General features: G+C 35.5%; 1 protein-coding gene across 1 annotated transcript; it reads left to right on the forward strand.

The window, feature by feature from the left end:
• The first annotated feature begins 8,556 nt into the window (after positions 1–8,556).
• LOC131874090 (uncharacterized) lies at positions 8,557–10,050 on the forward strand. Its single transcript, XM_059217328.1, has 2 exons — positions 8,557–8,848; positions 9,992–10,050. Exons 1-2 carry the CDS (start codon positions 8,557–8,559, stop codon positions 10,048–10,050), a joined length of 351 nt encoding a protein of 116 aa, XP_059073311.1.
• The last annotated feature ends 3,760 nt before the right edge of the window (positions 10,051–13,810 follow it).

A 13,810-nucleotide genomic window follows, 5' to 3' on the forward strand; every position in this document is an offset into this window, starting at 1 on the left:
CCCGCAACCCTCAGAAACACTCTTTTTACCTCCGTGGGACAAGCCTTTGTCCTTTGCCTCTATCCTCTTCTTATCTCATGGCCCTTTCCTTATCCTTGTGGGGACGTAAAGAAAAATATTTCCTTCACTATGTTGCCTTACGTGTTATGCACCCTTGTGATTCCATCATTTATTCCTCAGCGTCATGAGATAACAGGTTCCACATTTCTCTTTGTCATTAGTTATCTCGTGCTACCTTTGACACATCACTTTACCCCTATGGGATAAGTCCTTTCTTCGTTTTTCCTTTGTTTCCTTATCCCGTGACCCTTGAAAACACTTTTTTTACCTCCATGGGATAAGCCCTTTGTCTTTTTCCTTTATCATCTTCTTATCTTGCGGCCCTTTACTTATCCCTATGGGGACACGTGGGATAAGGAAAACCATTTCGTTCGTTGTTTTGCCTTTCGGGCCTTATCCCGCGAGCCTAGGCGATGCTTCTCTTTGTAATGTGGGGCAACATTTCTTTTGTAAATAGGCCTTAGTCTTATCCCGCATTGTCAAGAAACTGCAAGATGATGCTCATAAGATAACACCTCCCTCCACATGATGCCTTTCAACTTATCCCACACGATCAAGACCCACTGTGAATGTACTCGCGGGATAAGAATTTCTCACACATCCATATGACTTGCTTACCCCGCACAACTGGGATATTGCGAGTAGCACTTAAGTGAACATCTTAGAGCACATGGGGACCTATGAAGGGTAAAGTGATCATGCGAGGGGCCCTCTTAGGGGAAATTATGACTAAGTTGTAGTCATCGGCTGAAAAATATAACCCTTGAGAGACATACATTATAGGTAACCTCAACTCGGTAGAGAGACCTAATACGCAGGGCCAATAAACCTACAACAAATAATCCTCTTGACGGTGGAACATAATTGAGTTCACTGGCTAGACCTTTCAACTCAAAAATAGAACATTTTGGAGCCCGAAAAGACTGCCTATTGCACTACATAACAGTTAGCCACCTGCAACTCAAGCTTGTTCTGAAAGGTGATTCTGAATGCAATCTAACAAAATTTCAATCCTGGGACTTTAAAAATTAGATAAAATTTAGAGGTCCCAACATACCTCATGCTATATTATTTTCTAATTCTTGTGTAGGCATAGGGAGAGCTGGTACAAGGTTTGCATGTGAGCGTCGGTCCTCAAATGGGTCTCATTCGACGCAAAGTATGCACTACTATTGTAAATTTCTTTATCACACCCTGAACGCTTCTCTTGGCACCTCATGTCTTTTTCAAGCGGTAAGAACAAATATCAATACCTTGATCTTCATGAACTTCTTACTCAATCCGACCATAATATGAGTATTGTCATTTCCATGTGTACCATTCTTATAGTAGGGTTGAACTCTCTTGTCACCATCTTATTTCGATGAATCTATTTTGAATTGTTGCAGAGCCTAGATCCCTGATCATGCCTTCCAGTCCGCCTATCACATCGAGTACACAACATTTCCAAGTAATGGATTGGAGCCTTGACTCAAGATATTGTAGGTATCGTGTAGGTATTTTTTAGGGGAGGGGAGTCAATATGTGTGCACCCTAACTTTGCACATTCAAATGGACTGCCATGTCAACCCTAAAGACCTAAGAAAGTATGCCTAACTACCAATGCCATGTCAAAACCTGCACATATAATTTTTTATTATTTACGCGTCCATATGCCATGTGTATTGGTCGGATTGGACCACGGTGTCCACATTTGGCCAATTTGGTCCACTGACCTAAGCTTGGGTGAGCCCACCCCAACAACTATCATGGCATGCTATTTGAAACCAACATACACGCTGCATGGCAATGACTCACTTTATCACCCATATCTCCCACTTGTCTACATTTACACTTCATCATCACCCTACACTCTCCCTTGCACTGCCATTTACATATATTGCGAACAACATATACACTGCAAACAACATATAAATTGGCCATGCCAGTGACTCACTTGGCCACCCATCTCTCCCACTTGTCTGCATTTACACTACATCATCACCCTACCTATCCTTTACACTACCATTTAGTCGACATCCCTTCAACTTACTTCCAACTCATTGCTCACATTTTTTTAGCACAAAATCATTCAATGCTCCTGACTCCTTGTCATTTGAGCCATCTCAACTTTTTTTCTTTCCCACTTTCTCTCTATTATTCGATGCGAGAAGACACTAGAAGGTGTTGACCCTAACACCACATGCCCCTCATTTCCAATACCAATCTCCCTTCACAAAGTTTCCCTCATTATTAGGCAATTCACATCCACTTTGATTAGGTTATGTAATGAGAACACACAACCATTTCAATGATTTTCTAGTGTTAAACTATGTTGTAGAGCTCAACCATTAACTTTGAATGGTGAAGTGCAACATAATTGAACACTAAGAGGACTTCAAAAAAATGTGTTTCCTCATTTCATAGACTGCATTATAGGGTGGATTGTGCTTTTCTTTTTAAATAAATGTTGTTGGCAATGTTGTCTACATGGCCATTTGACTATTTGATAATCACATGTAGTTCACACCTTTAGGACCCCGTACATGAATTGGCTCACCTCCCTAGTGAATTGAGTCGATTCCTCATGGTGTGTATGTTAGTTTCATATGTTCCTTTTTCAAGCTTTTTGGAATATTATTGTCAATGATTTAGGGGCAGCGGTTAGGGAATTCTATTTTCATTGTTCTTATTCCAAAGATGCCAAGGGAAGAAAGCTTTTACAAATTTAGCCCTATAAGACTTTATAATTCAATATATAAGATTCTATCTAAGGTGGCGGCTAGTTGTATTACTTCAGTTGTTACCTTTTATTATCGCCTCCCATCAAAATGGTTTCGTTCCTAGGTGCCAAATCCTAGACTCTCTTGTGATGATTTATGAGAACATCCACTCTTTGGAAACCAATAAAAGGGTTGGTTTTATGTTAAAGATGGACTTAATGAACGATTATGACCATGTTAATTGGGGTTTTCTCACTAAAGTCTTAAGAGCCATTGGTTTTAATAATAGACTTTTGGATATATTTGGTAATTTATGTCTATTATCAAATATTCTATGATTGTTAATGGCTCCCCCTCTACCTTCTTTTGCTATTTGAGGGGGCTTAGATAGGGCGACCCCATCTCTCCACTTCTTTTTATCATAATGGTGGAATCCATGAGTAGATATTGGAAGATTTAATATCTTCTAGTTCTCTGAAAGGTCTTTTCCCTTCTTCTCAACAGCTTGTGTGCTCCCACCATTTCTTTGTTGATGACACCATCATTCTTGGGGAGTCCTCTATCTTGGAAGCTAGATGCATTAGGAGAGTTATTTATTTCTATGAGGATACATTAGGTCAAAGAAATAATATTCATCAAAGTTTAATTTTCTTTTTAAATATCCTTGAAGATAGAATGAAGAAGATTGTGGATATTTTGGGTTGCAAGATTGACTCTTTCCCTTCAATGTACTTGGGTCTTCCTTTGGGTTGTAATAAATTTCTAATTCTTTATGGATACATTTGATTGATAATTTTAACTCAAAGCTTGTTAGTTGGAAAGGAGTTCTCCTTAGTCAAGCCAGGAAAGTTTAACTCCTTTAAGCTTTGGTTCAAGACCTTCTAGCGTATGCAATGATATTATTCAAAATCCCTAGAAAATTTGTTGATGTCATTGAAAGAATTTAGAAACATTTTCTATGGTCTGGTATGGAAGAAAAAAGAAGATTTCCTTTTGAGCATAGTGTGGGAGAAAGTCTATATTGTTAAAAAGCATGGGGGGTTTGGGGCTGAGGTATGTTATGGAGTTCAATCTTATCTTATTGGCTAAACAGCTATGGCATATTTTCCATTGCAGCAATGAGTGGAGTTAAATCTTAAGAAGTAAATACCTAATGAACTCAAGATCTTTATCTTTCTTCTTGAAGTTGGAAAATATGTCATAGAGGTCTGTGCTTTGGAACAAATTGAAGATCTCCAAATTTGTCATTCAAAGAGGTATGAGATGGAAAGTGGGATCTATTAACAATATAAGGTTCTAGACTAATAAAATGGTTAGGGGAGGAACCTCTATCATTTTCTCTAATTTTTAGACCATACATGGATGAATGTATTGAAAGGTTTGGTGCCTTCTTTAAAGATAATTGGGCTAATTGAACTTGGATCGATCTTTCGATGGTCCATGGGGATCTTGGGAGCCTTAATGGCATTCTTAACTTTGTCTAATTATCAAAATCTAAATATAGGTTGATGTGGTTAGCTTCTTCCTTGAGCTCATATGATACTGCTTCTGCATTATCTCTCATCAAACCTCCCCTTGACCCCCCCTCCCTTTTTGGGCTAAAATGCAGGAACCCAATTTAATCCCTAAAATTAATATTTTGTTTTGGATCTTTGTTCAAAATAAAGCCCTTACTCTTGACAATTTATGTAAATAGGGTTTTTATGTGGCAAATAGATGTTTCCTTTTCCATGCTCAGGGTGAAATTTCTTGTCATATCTTGTTAGACTGCACTTATTTTAGGGAGATCTGGGCTTTCTTTTTGAACCTGTGGGGAGTGGACTAGGTTTTTCCTTCTTCACTATCCAAGATCTTATTTCCCAATGGGTCTCTCCTACTTCTCACTTCATCATCTCTTTTCTATGTGACATCATATCCCCCATGTTTCTTGGGGGGTTTGAAAAGACATAAATACTCAAATTTTTAGAGATGCCTATCTTGGGGCAGATGTGGTCTCTTTGAAAATTTGTAGGGGTATCAAAGAGAAATTGGCTTATGCTTCTTCTAATTATAATGGTTCTATTCTTATTTTTGGTTTTAATCTTTAGGTGGCCCTGAATTGCGATCTCCATATTGATATCTCTAAGCCTCTCAAGAAAGTTAAGAATCCTAGAGTTAATATCACTTGGAAATCTCCTCCTCATGGTTGGGTGAAAGCAAATTTTGATGAGGCGGTGAAGGGAAACCCTGGTCTGGCTAGTTGTGGGGGAGTGTTAAGGGATGAGTATGGTAGGTTTATTGCAACGGTGACACTCCTATTGCAAAACCAGAACAATCACCTAGCTAAATATGTGGTAGCCTACTATGGGTTTTCATTAGCCTCTAAGTTAAACTTTAAAAAAGTCTAGTTAGAAGGAGACACGAAGATCATAATTAACTGACTTAGATGGAAAAATAAGCCGAGTTAGTCAATTGAGAATTGAATCAAGGGGTTATTCAAAATTATTTGCTCCTTTGATAAATGTTATATATTCCATAAATTTAGGGAGGCCAATGTGGTGGCCGACCTTTTAGCTAAGATATGAGATTCTAGCAATCATAAATTAGAATGGGGGGAGAATGATAAATTTCCAGCTAAGTTAGAAGAAATGGTGGCCTATGATAGGATCCATGCGAGAGTTGTTAATCCTTAACTTTTTAATGATGACTAGAGGTGTTATTTTTGTGTTCATCCTAATGCTAGCACACTTTGTGGGTATTTTTTGGGTTTTCTTCAAGGGTGAGAAGGGTTACTCTAGGTGTCTTCTTTTTCTCAAAACTTCCATTACTAGAGATCTTGAAGCTTTCGTCTTTTTTTTGTAGTGGTTTTTCGTTATTGGGGGAGACAAGAATAGGCTTGTGCCTCTTAAATATGACAAAATCAAGAAAAACAGTACCATATGGAGAATTTTGGAGAAAGGGGGGGTTACGCCTTATCTTGAAAGGCTTCATGATTGCAATCACAACCTCTCTAAAGAATTTGCTAAAGGCTGGAATAAAAGGATAGGTCACTGCTTATGGGCAAAATTTTAATCTCACAGAGGATATCATTGCCAAAGTCACTGGATTGAACATGGAAGGGAAGAAATTCTTCAAAGATAGAAAGTCTATGGATGAAGAGGTCTAAAATTTCTTTAAAGGCAAAAAGAGCAAGTTGTTGGTAAAGTATAGAGGTAGCTACAAGCTTAAATCCATTAAACCCTTGTTAGCTGGAGTCTTGAAAGTAATTATGTAATTCTTCACCCTCGATGGTCGGTATTTGCTTGTTTACAACTATCAATTTGCCCTCCTCAATCATTTTAGGCATAAGGATAGGGTTTCTTTTCCCTTTTTTCTATTATCTTCTTTAAAATTGAGCATTAAGGAACATAAAAAGGATAAAAAAAACCCCATTTTGCATGAAGGTTTGATTTTTCTATTAATGGAGCATTTTAAAAAATATTTGAGTAAAGCTAAAACTGTAAAAGCGATGGACTTTTTTTATTTCGAGGGATCTGATTCCCCTTTCTCTAAGGGAAGTGGTTGGAATACTGATGATTCCAATGATTCTGATGGGGATGGGGAAAAGAATAAGGGAAAGAATGGTCACAAAAGAAACCCAAATGGTAGAGAAGCCTCTCATATTTTGGCGTAGCAGGACAATTTATCTAAGAGCGGAGAGAGGATAGGAAAAAAGAAGAGGAAAAAGACTGATGGGAATAACAAATCTCTTTCTTTTGACTCTTCTCTTAAGGAGGGTGATCATGATTGTTTGAGAGTTTTAGAGGAGTGTCACCCTAATACAAGTAGATATAGGAGACCACCTTTCCCTCAAGACCTAAACCATGACTCCCGCATGTTAAACTTAGACAAAGAGAATCCCTCAGATCTTCTTGTTGTGGCTAGGAATGCAGTTGTTGATGATTTCATAATGCAAAAAATATTTATTTCATGAGATTAATGAGATCAATGCTGTTATTTGGGTGGTCAAGAATAATTTGGAAAACCTAAAGGACTCGAATCCAAACTAGCTGGAAAAGGAAGGAAGCAATATGGTGGCATCCCTACAAATATCGGTAAAGGACATAGAGAACATGGAGGAGGATTTTGATGGGAGGATTATGAGGCTAGAAACGAACTACAAAAAGATTAATGCTAATTTAATAACCCTAGTTAACTTTAGCTACAAGACTATCCAGTCTAGTGCAAAGAGTGTTAGAGTTATGAAGGAGAAATTTGAGAGGGCTTAGGAGGCAAAATATTTCTTCATGGATATTGATGTTGTTGAGAAAGGTAATAATGTTACATAGGAGGAGGGAAGAGGCCCTTGCACTCATACCAGAGCGAGTAGTAAGAAGATGGCAGATAAAGTTGTGCAAGATGTGAGAGAAATGAAGAAGTTGTCTATGAACCTTTTTTAGCTTGAAGTGGAGGCAGTTGAAGCTTTAAAGAATTTGAACTAGTTGTTTCTTATTTTTGTTTTGTTTTGTCTTGCTCTATTTTTGTGTAGGTTGGCTGCATATTTATCGATGGTTTTTTGATGGCTTTTTTATGGCAGCTTTTTGTAAATAGGGTTTCAAGTCCCTTCAAAACCTTCTTGACCCTTTAATCAAAGACATGCATGAATCTTTAAATAATTTGCAATTGACATATAAAAATTGAATTGTTTGTCATCCAATAATATTCTGAAACAAAAATTTTAAATTTGTATAAATACCCAACTTAGATACCTAACACTACAAATTTTCAAACAATAAACATATTAATATTAATTTTCTTTTCTATATTTGTCAGCTATTATAAATAACTTAAATCTATTTCTTCACTTTAATTTATAAAATATACTCTCCTCTACATTTTTTTTTCTAATATAATTTTTATTTACATATTTTAATCTGTCTGGAATATAAATTAATTTATAATTAACTGTGTACAGTCTCTTAATTACTCTATTTTAACTCGTTATAAAAAAAATCAATTTGCAAGATGAAAAGAATAAATTGTTTGAATTGGGAAGGCATGTATGAAACACTAGACAACCACATCGCAGTTGGGTATTTGTTGGAACAGTGGCTATCCAACACACTGTTAAAAATCTCAAGCAACACCTTTTTAATTATTCATTGCTATAAATAATTCAAAAATTCCAAATCATATATCAATCTTAATTATTTTTTGATATTAAAAATTTTCTTCCATTGTGCATCCAGTATGTTCAGATTTCAGTGGCGGCAGTGACTAACTACAAGTACACGGGTTTCCATTGATATCTGGTGAGTCACCATAAATATCTCATTCGCGTTAACTTAATCTATTAACCTTGGATGGGCTGCCATCTATTTACCGTCTACTTTTTTAATGTTCTACAGGGATAGTAAAGTGAGGTGTTACCAAAAACAATGGATATCTACCTTCTCTGTAATCTTTTTAGCTCAATTAAATATACAAAAGTAATTAAAGCTGGATCACTATAATATCAAATGTCCTTCAATGTCAAAATTTTACGGCTTCATGCGCCTGCATATTTTACTAAACAATTTATGAAAAGCATATGTCGACATTAACAAAAACTACCAAATAGTTGATGGCCAGCTTGCTTCCTCAGTTACGTGAAACGTTTTTCCATCTGAAACGTGGGACACGCCGACCAGTGGGATTCCCAAGCATCCTACGCAGAGCGCACATTGGGCCATTGTTATCTGTTTGAAGGGAGGGCAGTAAAAAACTATAAATAGGAAATGCCATACTTGAACTTCTTCAAGCTGGTAGTTTGTCTTTGGATTTTTTTGAGTGAGAAATGGCATCCCGAATGAAGATAATATGTTATGTTCTATTGGGCCTTATATTTGCATCCACCCTGATTGACGCTGCAGTTGCGGAAGAGCGTGGTGGTGGAGAGCGTGGCGGTGGAGGAGGGCGTGGTGGAGGAGGTGGACGTGGTGGTGGTCCAGGGCATGGTGATGGTGGTGGTGGAGGAGGACGTGGACTGAGCGAGACTGATGGTGGTCCAGGACGTGGTGGTGGACGCGGTGGAGGTGGTCCAGGACGTGGTGGTGGTGGTGGTCGTGGAGGTGGTCCTCCTGGCCATGGTATCTAGGAGTAAGGGGTCTGAATTGGTGTAGACGGACAGCAGAAGTAGTTTGGATATAGTGTTAAGTAGGAACCATAAAATAAAGCTGATCTTGGTCACTTGTTGCTCAGTTACTTAGTAGCGATGTATGTACGTCTGTATGTGTGACAGTTCATGTTTGACATAAATTTAAGAGCATATATGCTATAAAATCTCAAAAGTCTTTTAATGTGTTTGTTTCTAGAGTGTCTACAAGTATATGATATGAGAGTTTCATTAACAAGTTGGTATATAGATAATATGTTTTTGAAGAGTAGGGTGATTATTTGGTTTTAATTTGAGATCAATGAGACATTTTAGTTAAGATTTATTAGATATTTTATAATTGTAATAAGGGATTAAGTGTAATGATGTTCGGTGAGCATATTATCAAATATACTTAAAAAAATTAAAATTTTATAAAGTATATTTTTGGTCATATAATTCAAACTCGTACATATGAAAATAAGAAAAAATGTTTTGGATGTACTTTCTATGGATGCACTTTCACAATGGTTGTTCGCATGTATGCTTTGGATGTACTTGCATGTATTCATTGTTTGGTTTATTTCTTCATGTTTCTTATGCAAGTAATGTCATTCTCAATTACATGGTAAATAGTTTATAGGATACTCACGTGATTTTTAATTAACCTGCCACTAGGCAATCTCCATTTTGGTTGCAAGATAAATTGCCAAACTGAATAATTGATAGAATTTAAACATAATTATGATTGCAGGCTATCAAGCCAGATGATTACAATTGTTGATATGTGCTACTATGTTTTTGTTGGCTTTCTGCATCTTATCATGCATCTTAGAATTTGGACATATCCATGTTATACCACAATTATAATCAAGCAATTTCCAATTTGTATAGCTCTAACTACCATATGTATAAAGCTTTTAATATTGCTTTCATATCATTCGCACTATCCAAGTATACTTATATATGTGTATACTTTATACCATGTATTGCTACATTTGCAACTTTTATACAACTCAATTGTTGCTTCTTTTTCTTTATATTATTTATTTTGCACTCACAATTTATACATAATTTAACTATTGCTTCTTTAACATATTATAGTTAAAAAATAAGTCAATTTCTTTTTGTTCTGCAGGGTCATTTGCCACTCTGAACAATTCACACAATTTAAACATAAATATGACTACATGGTAGCAAGTTAGGTATGATTACAGTTGTTGATGTTTGATGTTATGATTCCTTTCACTTTCCACTTCTTATCATGCATCTTTAGATTTAAACATTATTATGTTATAGCACAATTATGATTATCTAATTTCCAATTTTTATAGCTTTAAATACTGAACCTACCAAGTTTTGAAGATTACCTTCACATCATTCTTATTTTCCAGGTATCCTTATATCTCTGTATACCTTATACCATGTATTGCTACATTTAGAATTTCTAAAAATTAAAACTGTTGCTTCTTTTACTTTATACTCTTTATTCTTGGTTTCACAATTTATATACAATTTAATTGTTGCTTCTTTAACATATTATACTTAAATAATAAGTTATCTTGAATTTCAATTCAAACCACTTTGAACTTCCTGCTCATATATTGATTACCCATATTTCCACCTAAAATCTCTAGTTAAGTAATCAAACCCTCTATAATTTATGTGGGAAAATATATAGGAACATATCCACAAACACCAATAAATAGTGTTGGGGAACATAGTGTTATGTTTACTTGAGTGAAATTACCAAGTAGCGAAAACAAAGATCAAATAGAAATGTGTATACATACATACATACATACATACATACATACATACATACTTCATAATTTACTATTTATTTGCTTTGATGTTTCTTGCAAGCTCCCACTAAGGCCCATAGGCTCCCACTAAAGTCCACAGGCTACCTCTCTCTATATATGTGTATGTGTGTGGGTATATATATATATATATATCAAAACTTCAATGAAACAACACAACCTATTGAAAATGAAAACAAAACATTACCTATCAAGCACTTAGGATTAATTATTGAATGTAGATGGAAAAAACTCACAAAATCCAACACTAGTTTGGAAAGCACCACACAATCGACCCCATGTTGTCCAAGTTTACATGGTTGCAGGCAGGGCTCGCATGGTACAATAAACCTACTGCTAATAAATCCTACAACATTGCAAGCAACATCAGAGCTGCAGATTGAGTTTTTATAAAAACCCGCCAAAAAAATACAAACACGACAGTGACAACTTTCTAGCCTCTTGTGGGAAAGAGGCGTCTAGCGAGCATAGACTTTTTTGAATTACTGACAATTTTATGTGCTTACTAGCCCCCATTATACACATAGATACATACATACATGTATATGTATAAGTAACATATGCATACATATATATACATGTATATATATCACCACAAATAAACACATTATATCAAACATGGTTGCTACTTTCATCTATATTTTGGCCGCTTAACAAAGATTAGGTGGTTCTATTTCTTTTGTTCTCATTTCAATAGGCTATAAAACCCACACTAAAAACACAACTCTCATAAAATTGTGGAAAATTAATGGAAGCCATTTTATATGGAAGCAACACTTACCTTATCTTCTACAACACGTTAAAAACCATTTAACATGAAAATAAAAATTACATGTTAAGCATCCAGGTTTATTATGAAATGTAGAAGAGGAATAACTCACAGAGGCCAACACAAGTCCCAAAATACACCACACACCTCAACGGATCTTGTACAACATTGCATGAAGATGGGTAGCATACACACACACATATAGCCATAATTAAATATGAAAATCATTTAACTTGAAACCACAAATTTCTTGGCATGCACCCAGCCTTCGAAATGAGAATCCTTTGCACCTCACCATAATTTCTTAACACGTCATAGCTCTCTTTCTTTTCTTTTTTAGAAAAATAATTTGCCAAATGGAGATGAAAATATCAACAACACATAACCCAATAGACAACAACTGTCTTTTCATTTCAGAGGACAAGACACTTGAGAATAACCCCCATCAAAAGAGAACATCCAAAAAGTACCAAAAAAGGTATGGGAATTATTTAACATGGAAATGACTATTGCTTTCCCTTCCCTCATAGAACCAACATAGCAGCCACTTAACAAATGAAAATAGCAACCAGATTTGTCACCCTATTCCTTGGCTACCATTTCAATCTATGGGTTTCACTCTTTTCTTTCTTTCCATATTTTGTTGAGGGTTTTTTAGATATTCCTCTCACTAGGTTACTATTTCCATTTGTAGGTTTTAAGATTGTATTGTTCCTGTGTTTTTATATGTCTATGTATATCTTTGTTTATAGGGAAACAAAAATCATGTTTCAGTTAACCACAAATAGTTTTGATTTGTTTTAATTAGGACAAGTCTTCCCTTTACAGACGTACATTCCACAATGAACAAGGATTTTACAAAGTACACCCTACACACAAGCTAATCTGAATAGCTATCTTTGGCAGTTAGCCAATTCTCTAACTCCCTTTTTTTTAAGAGCACCATCTCAAAGGATCAAAGTAATTGTTTCTAGACTTCTTCCATAGAAAAACAAGCAAAATCAATATAATCATATCAAAGACAACAATTATTGACTACAAGTTTGAGCATAAGGATGTTGAAAAGGTTTATGTTGAAGAACACACAACCTACCTCTCCTGCAAAAGGTTTTTGCAAGAAAGAGGTCTCTTGACCTTTAGGCCATTAGGTCTTAGAAATTTAAATCATTGCTTACAAGGATTCAGAGCCCATTGAATTAATCAGATGCTCCCATTGCAATGATCAGAAATGGTATCATGTGCCTAGTGAAGTTTGGATGCAACCAGCTTCAATCTCCTCTTTTATAGATTAAACAACCATTTTGTAAGAAAATTGATAGCTTTGGTTAAGAACTATGTTTAGAGGACCGCAACTAGGAAAACAAAACTTGCCACAACTTCACTACTATGGATAGTTTTTAAGGATCCAATTTTCTTCTAAATCAAACAATGAATGGAATAGACAACTTCTACATCATTAGGGACCACAAGGGGTTTTCCTCAATCTACCATATCATGAAAGGCTATCCAAAATTGCCCAAGAGCAAATCTTGACATGGACACAAAGTATTTGTGAGTTCTATCCAGTATGGAACCACACTATAGACAATTGGCATTTGCAACAACAAATCTTCCAAAGGCTTTACTAGTTTGATGTCCTCAACTCTACTCCTATAGATCTAGCTTTCCCTTCAGCATCCATTGTGTCCACATCTGATACAGGTGATTCTCATGCCAATTGTGATGAGAATCATGTTTGCGATGACTAACAGCTTTACAAGTTGAATTCAAAAAAAAGGGAAATTGATAGAAAGTATGTAGGTTCAATGTACAACAAATGAGTGACTAGAAGCTAGCATTTTGAATGTGGCTATTTTGTAGTTTCCAAGAAGTTCCTATCTTTTGTGATACTTGATAGAGATTCCCAAGACAATATCTAACTACAAGGAAGCCAATACAATACGCAAATTTATAACAGACATTTTTTTTAATGCATTTTATTACAAATTTCATTCTAGGCCTACTCAATGATTTATGTCATACTTATGTGATGAATTTTGGTTTGAGGAAGCTTTTACATACACATAAGAACCATAAATTTAATGATAGCATGAAAATTTTGCATGTTGTAGCAAAATGAAATCCCAATTTTTAAGATTATGTATTATGGGTGCATATTTTGTACTATGTATTTGTGTATTCACATTTTTTATCTGCTTTGACTATTGCTTCTTGAATATAGAAAATTTTTCTTCATTTCATACTTATTGCTTTGTATATAGAAACTCAAATCCACGTATATGCATATACATGCATAGATGTGCATGCATATATATCTATTTAGGTGGATAAACAAAACCCAAAAACATTTAATGTGCAAGTGGCT

This window comes from Cryptomeria japonica, chromosome 3 (genome assembly GCF_030272615.1).
Source record: "Cryptomeria japonica chromosome 3, Sugi_1.0, whole genome shotgun sequence".
Classification (NCBI taxonomy): domain Eukaryota; kingdom Viridiplantae; phylum Streptophyta; class Pinopsida; order Cupressales; family Cupressaceae; genus Cryptomeria; species Cryptomeria japonica.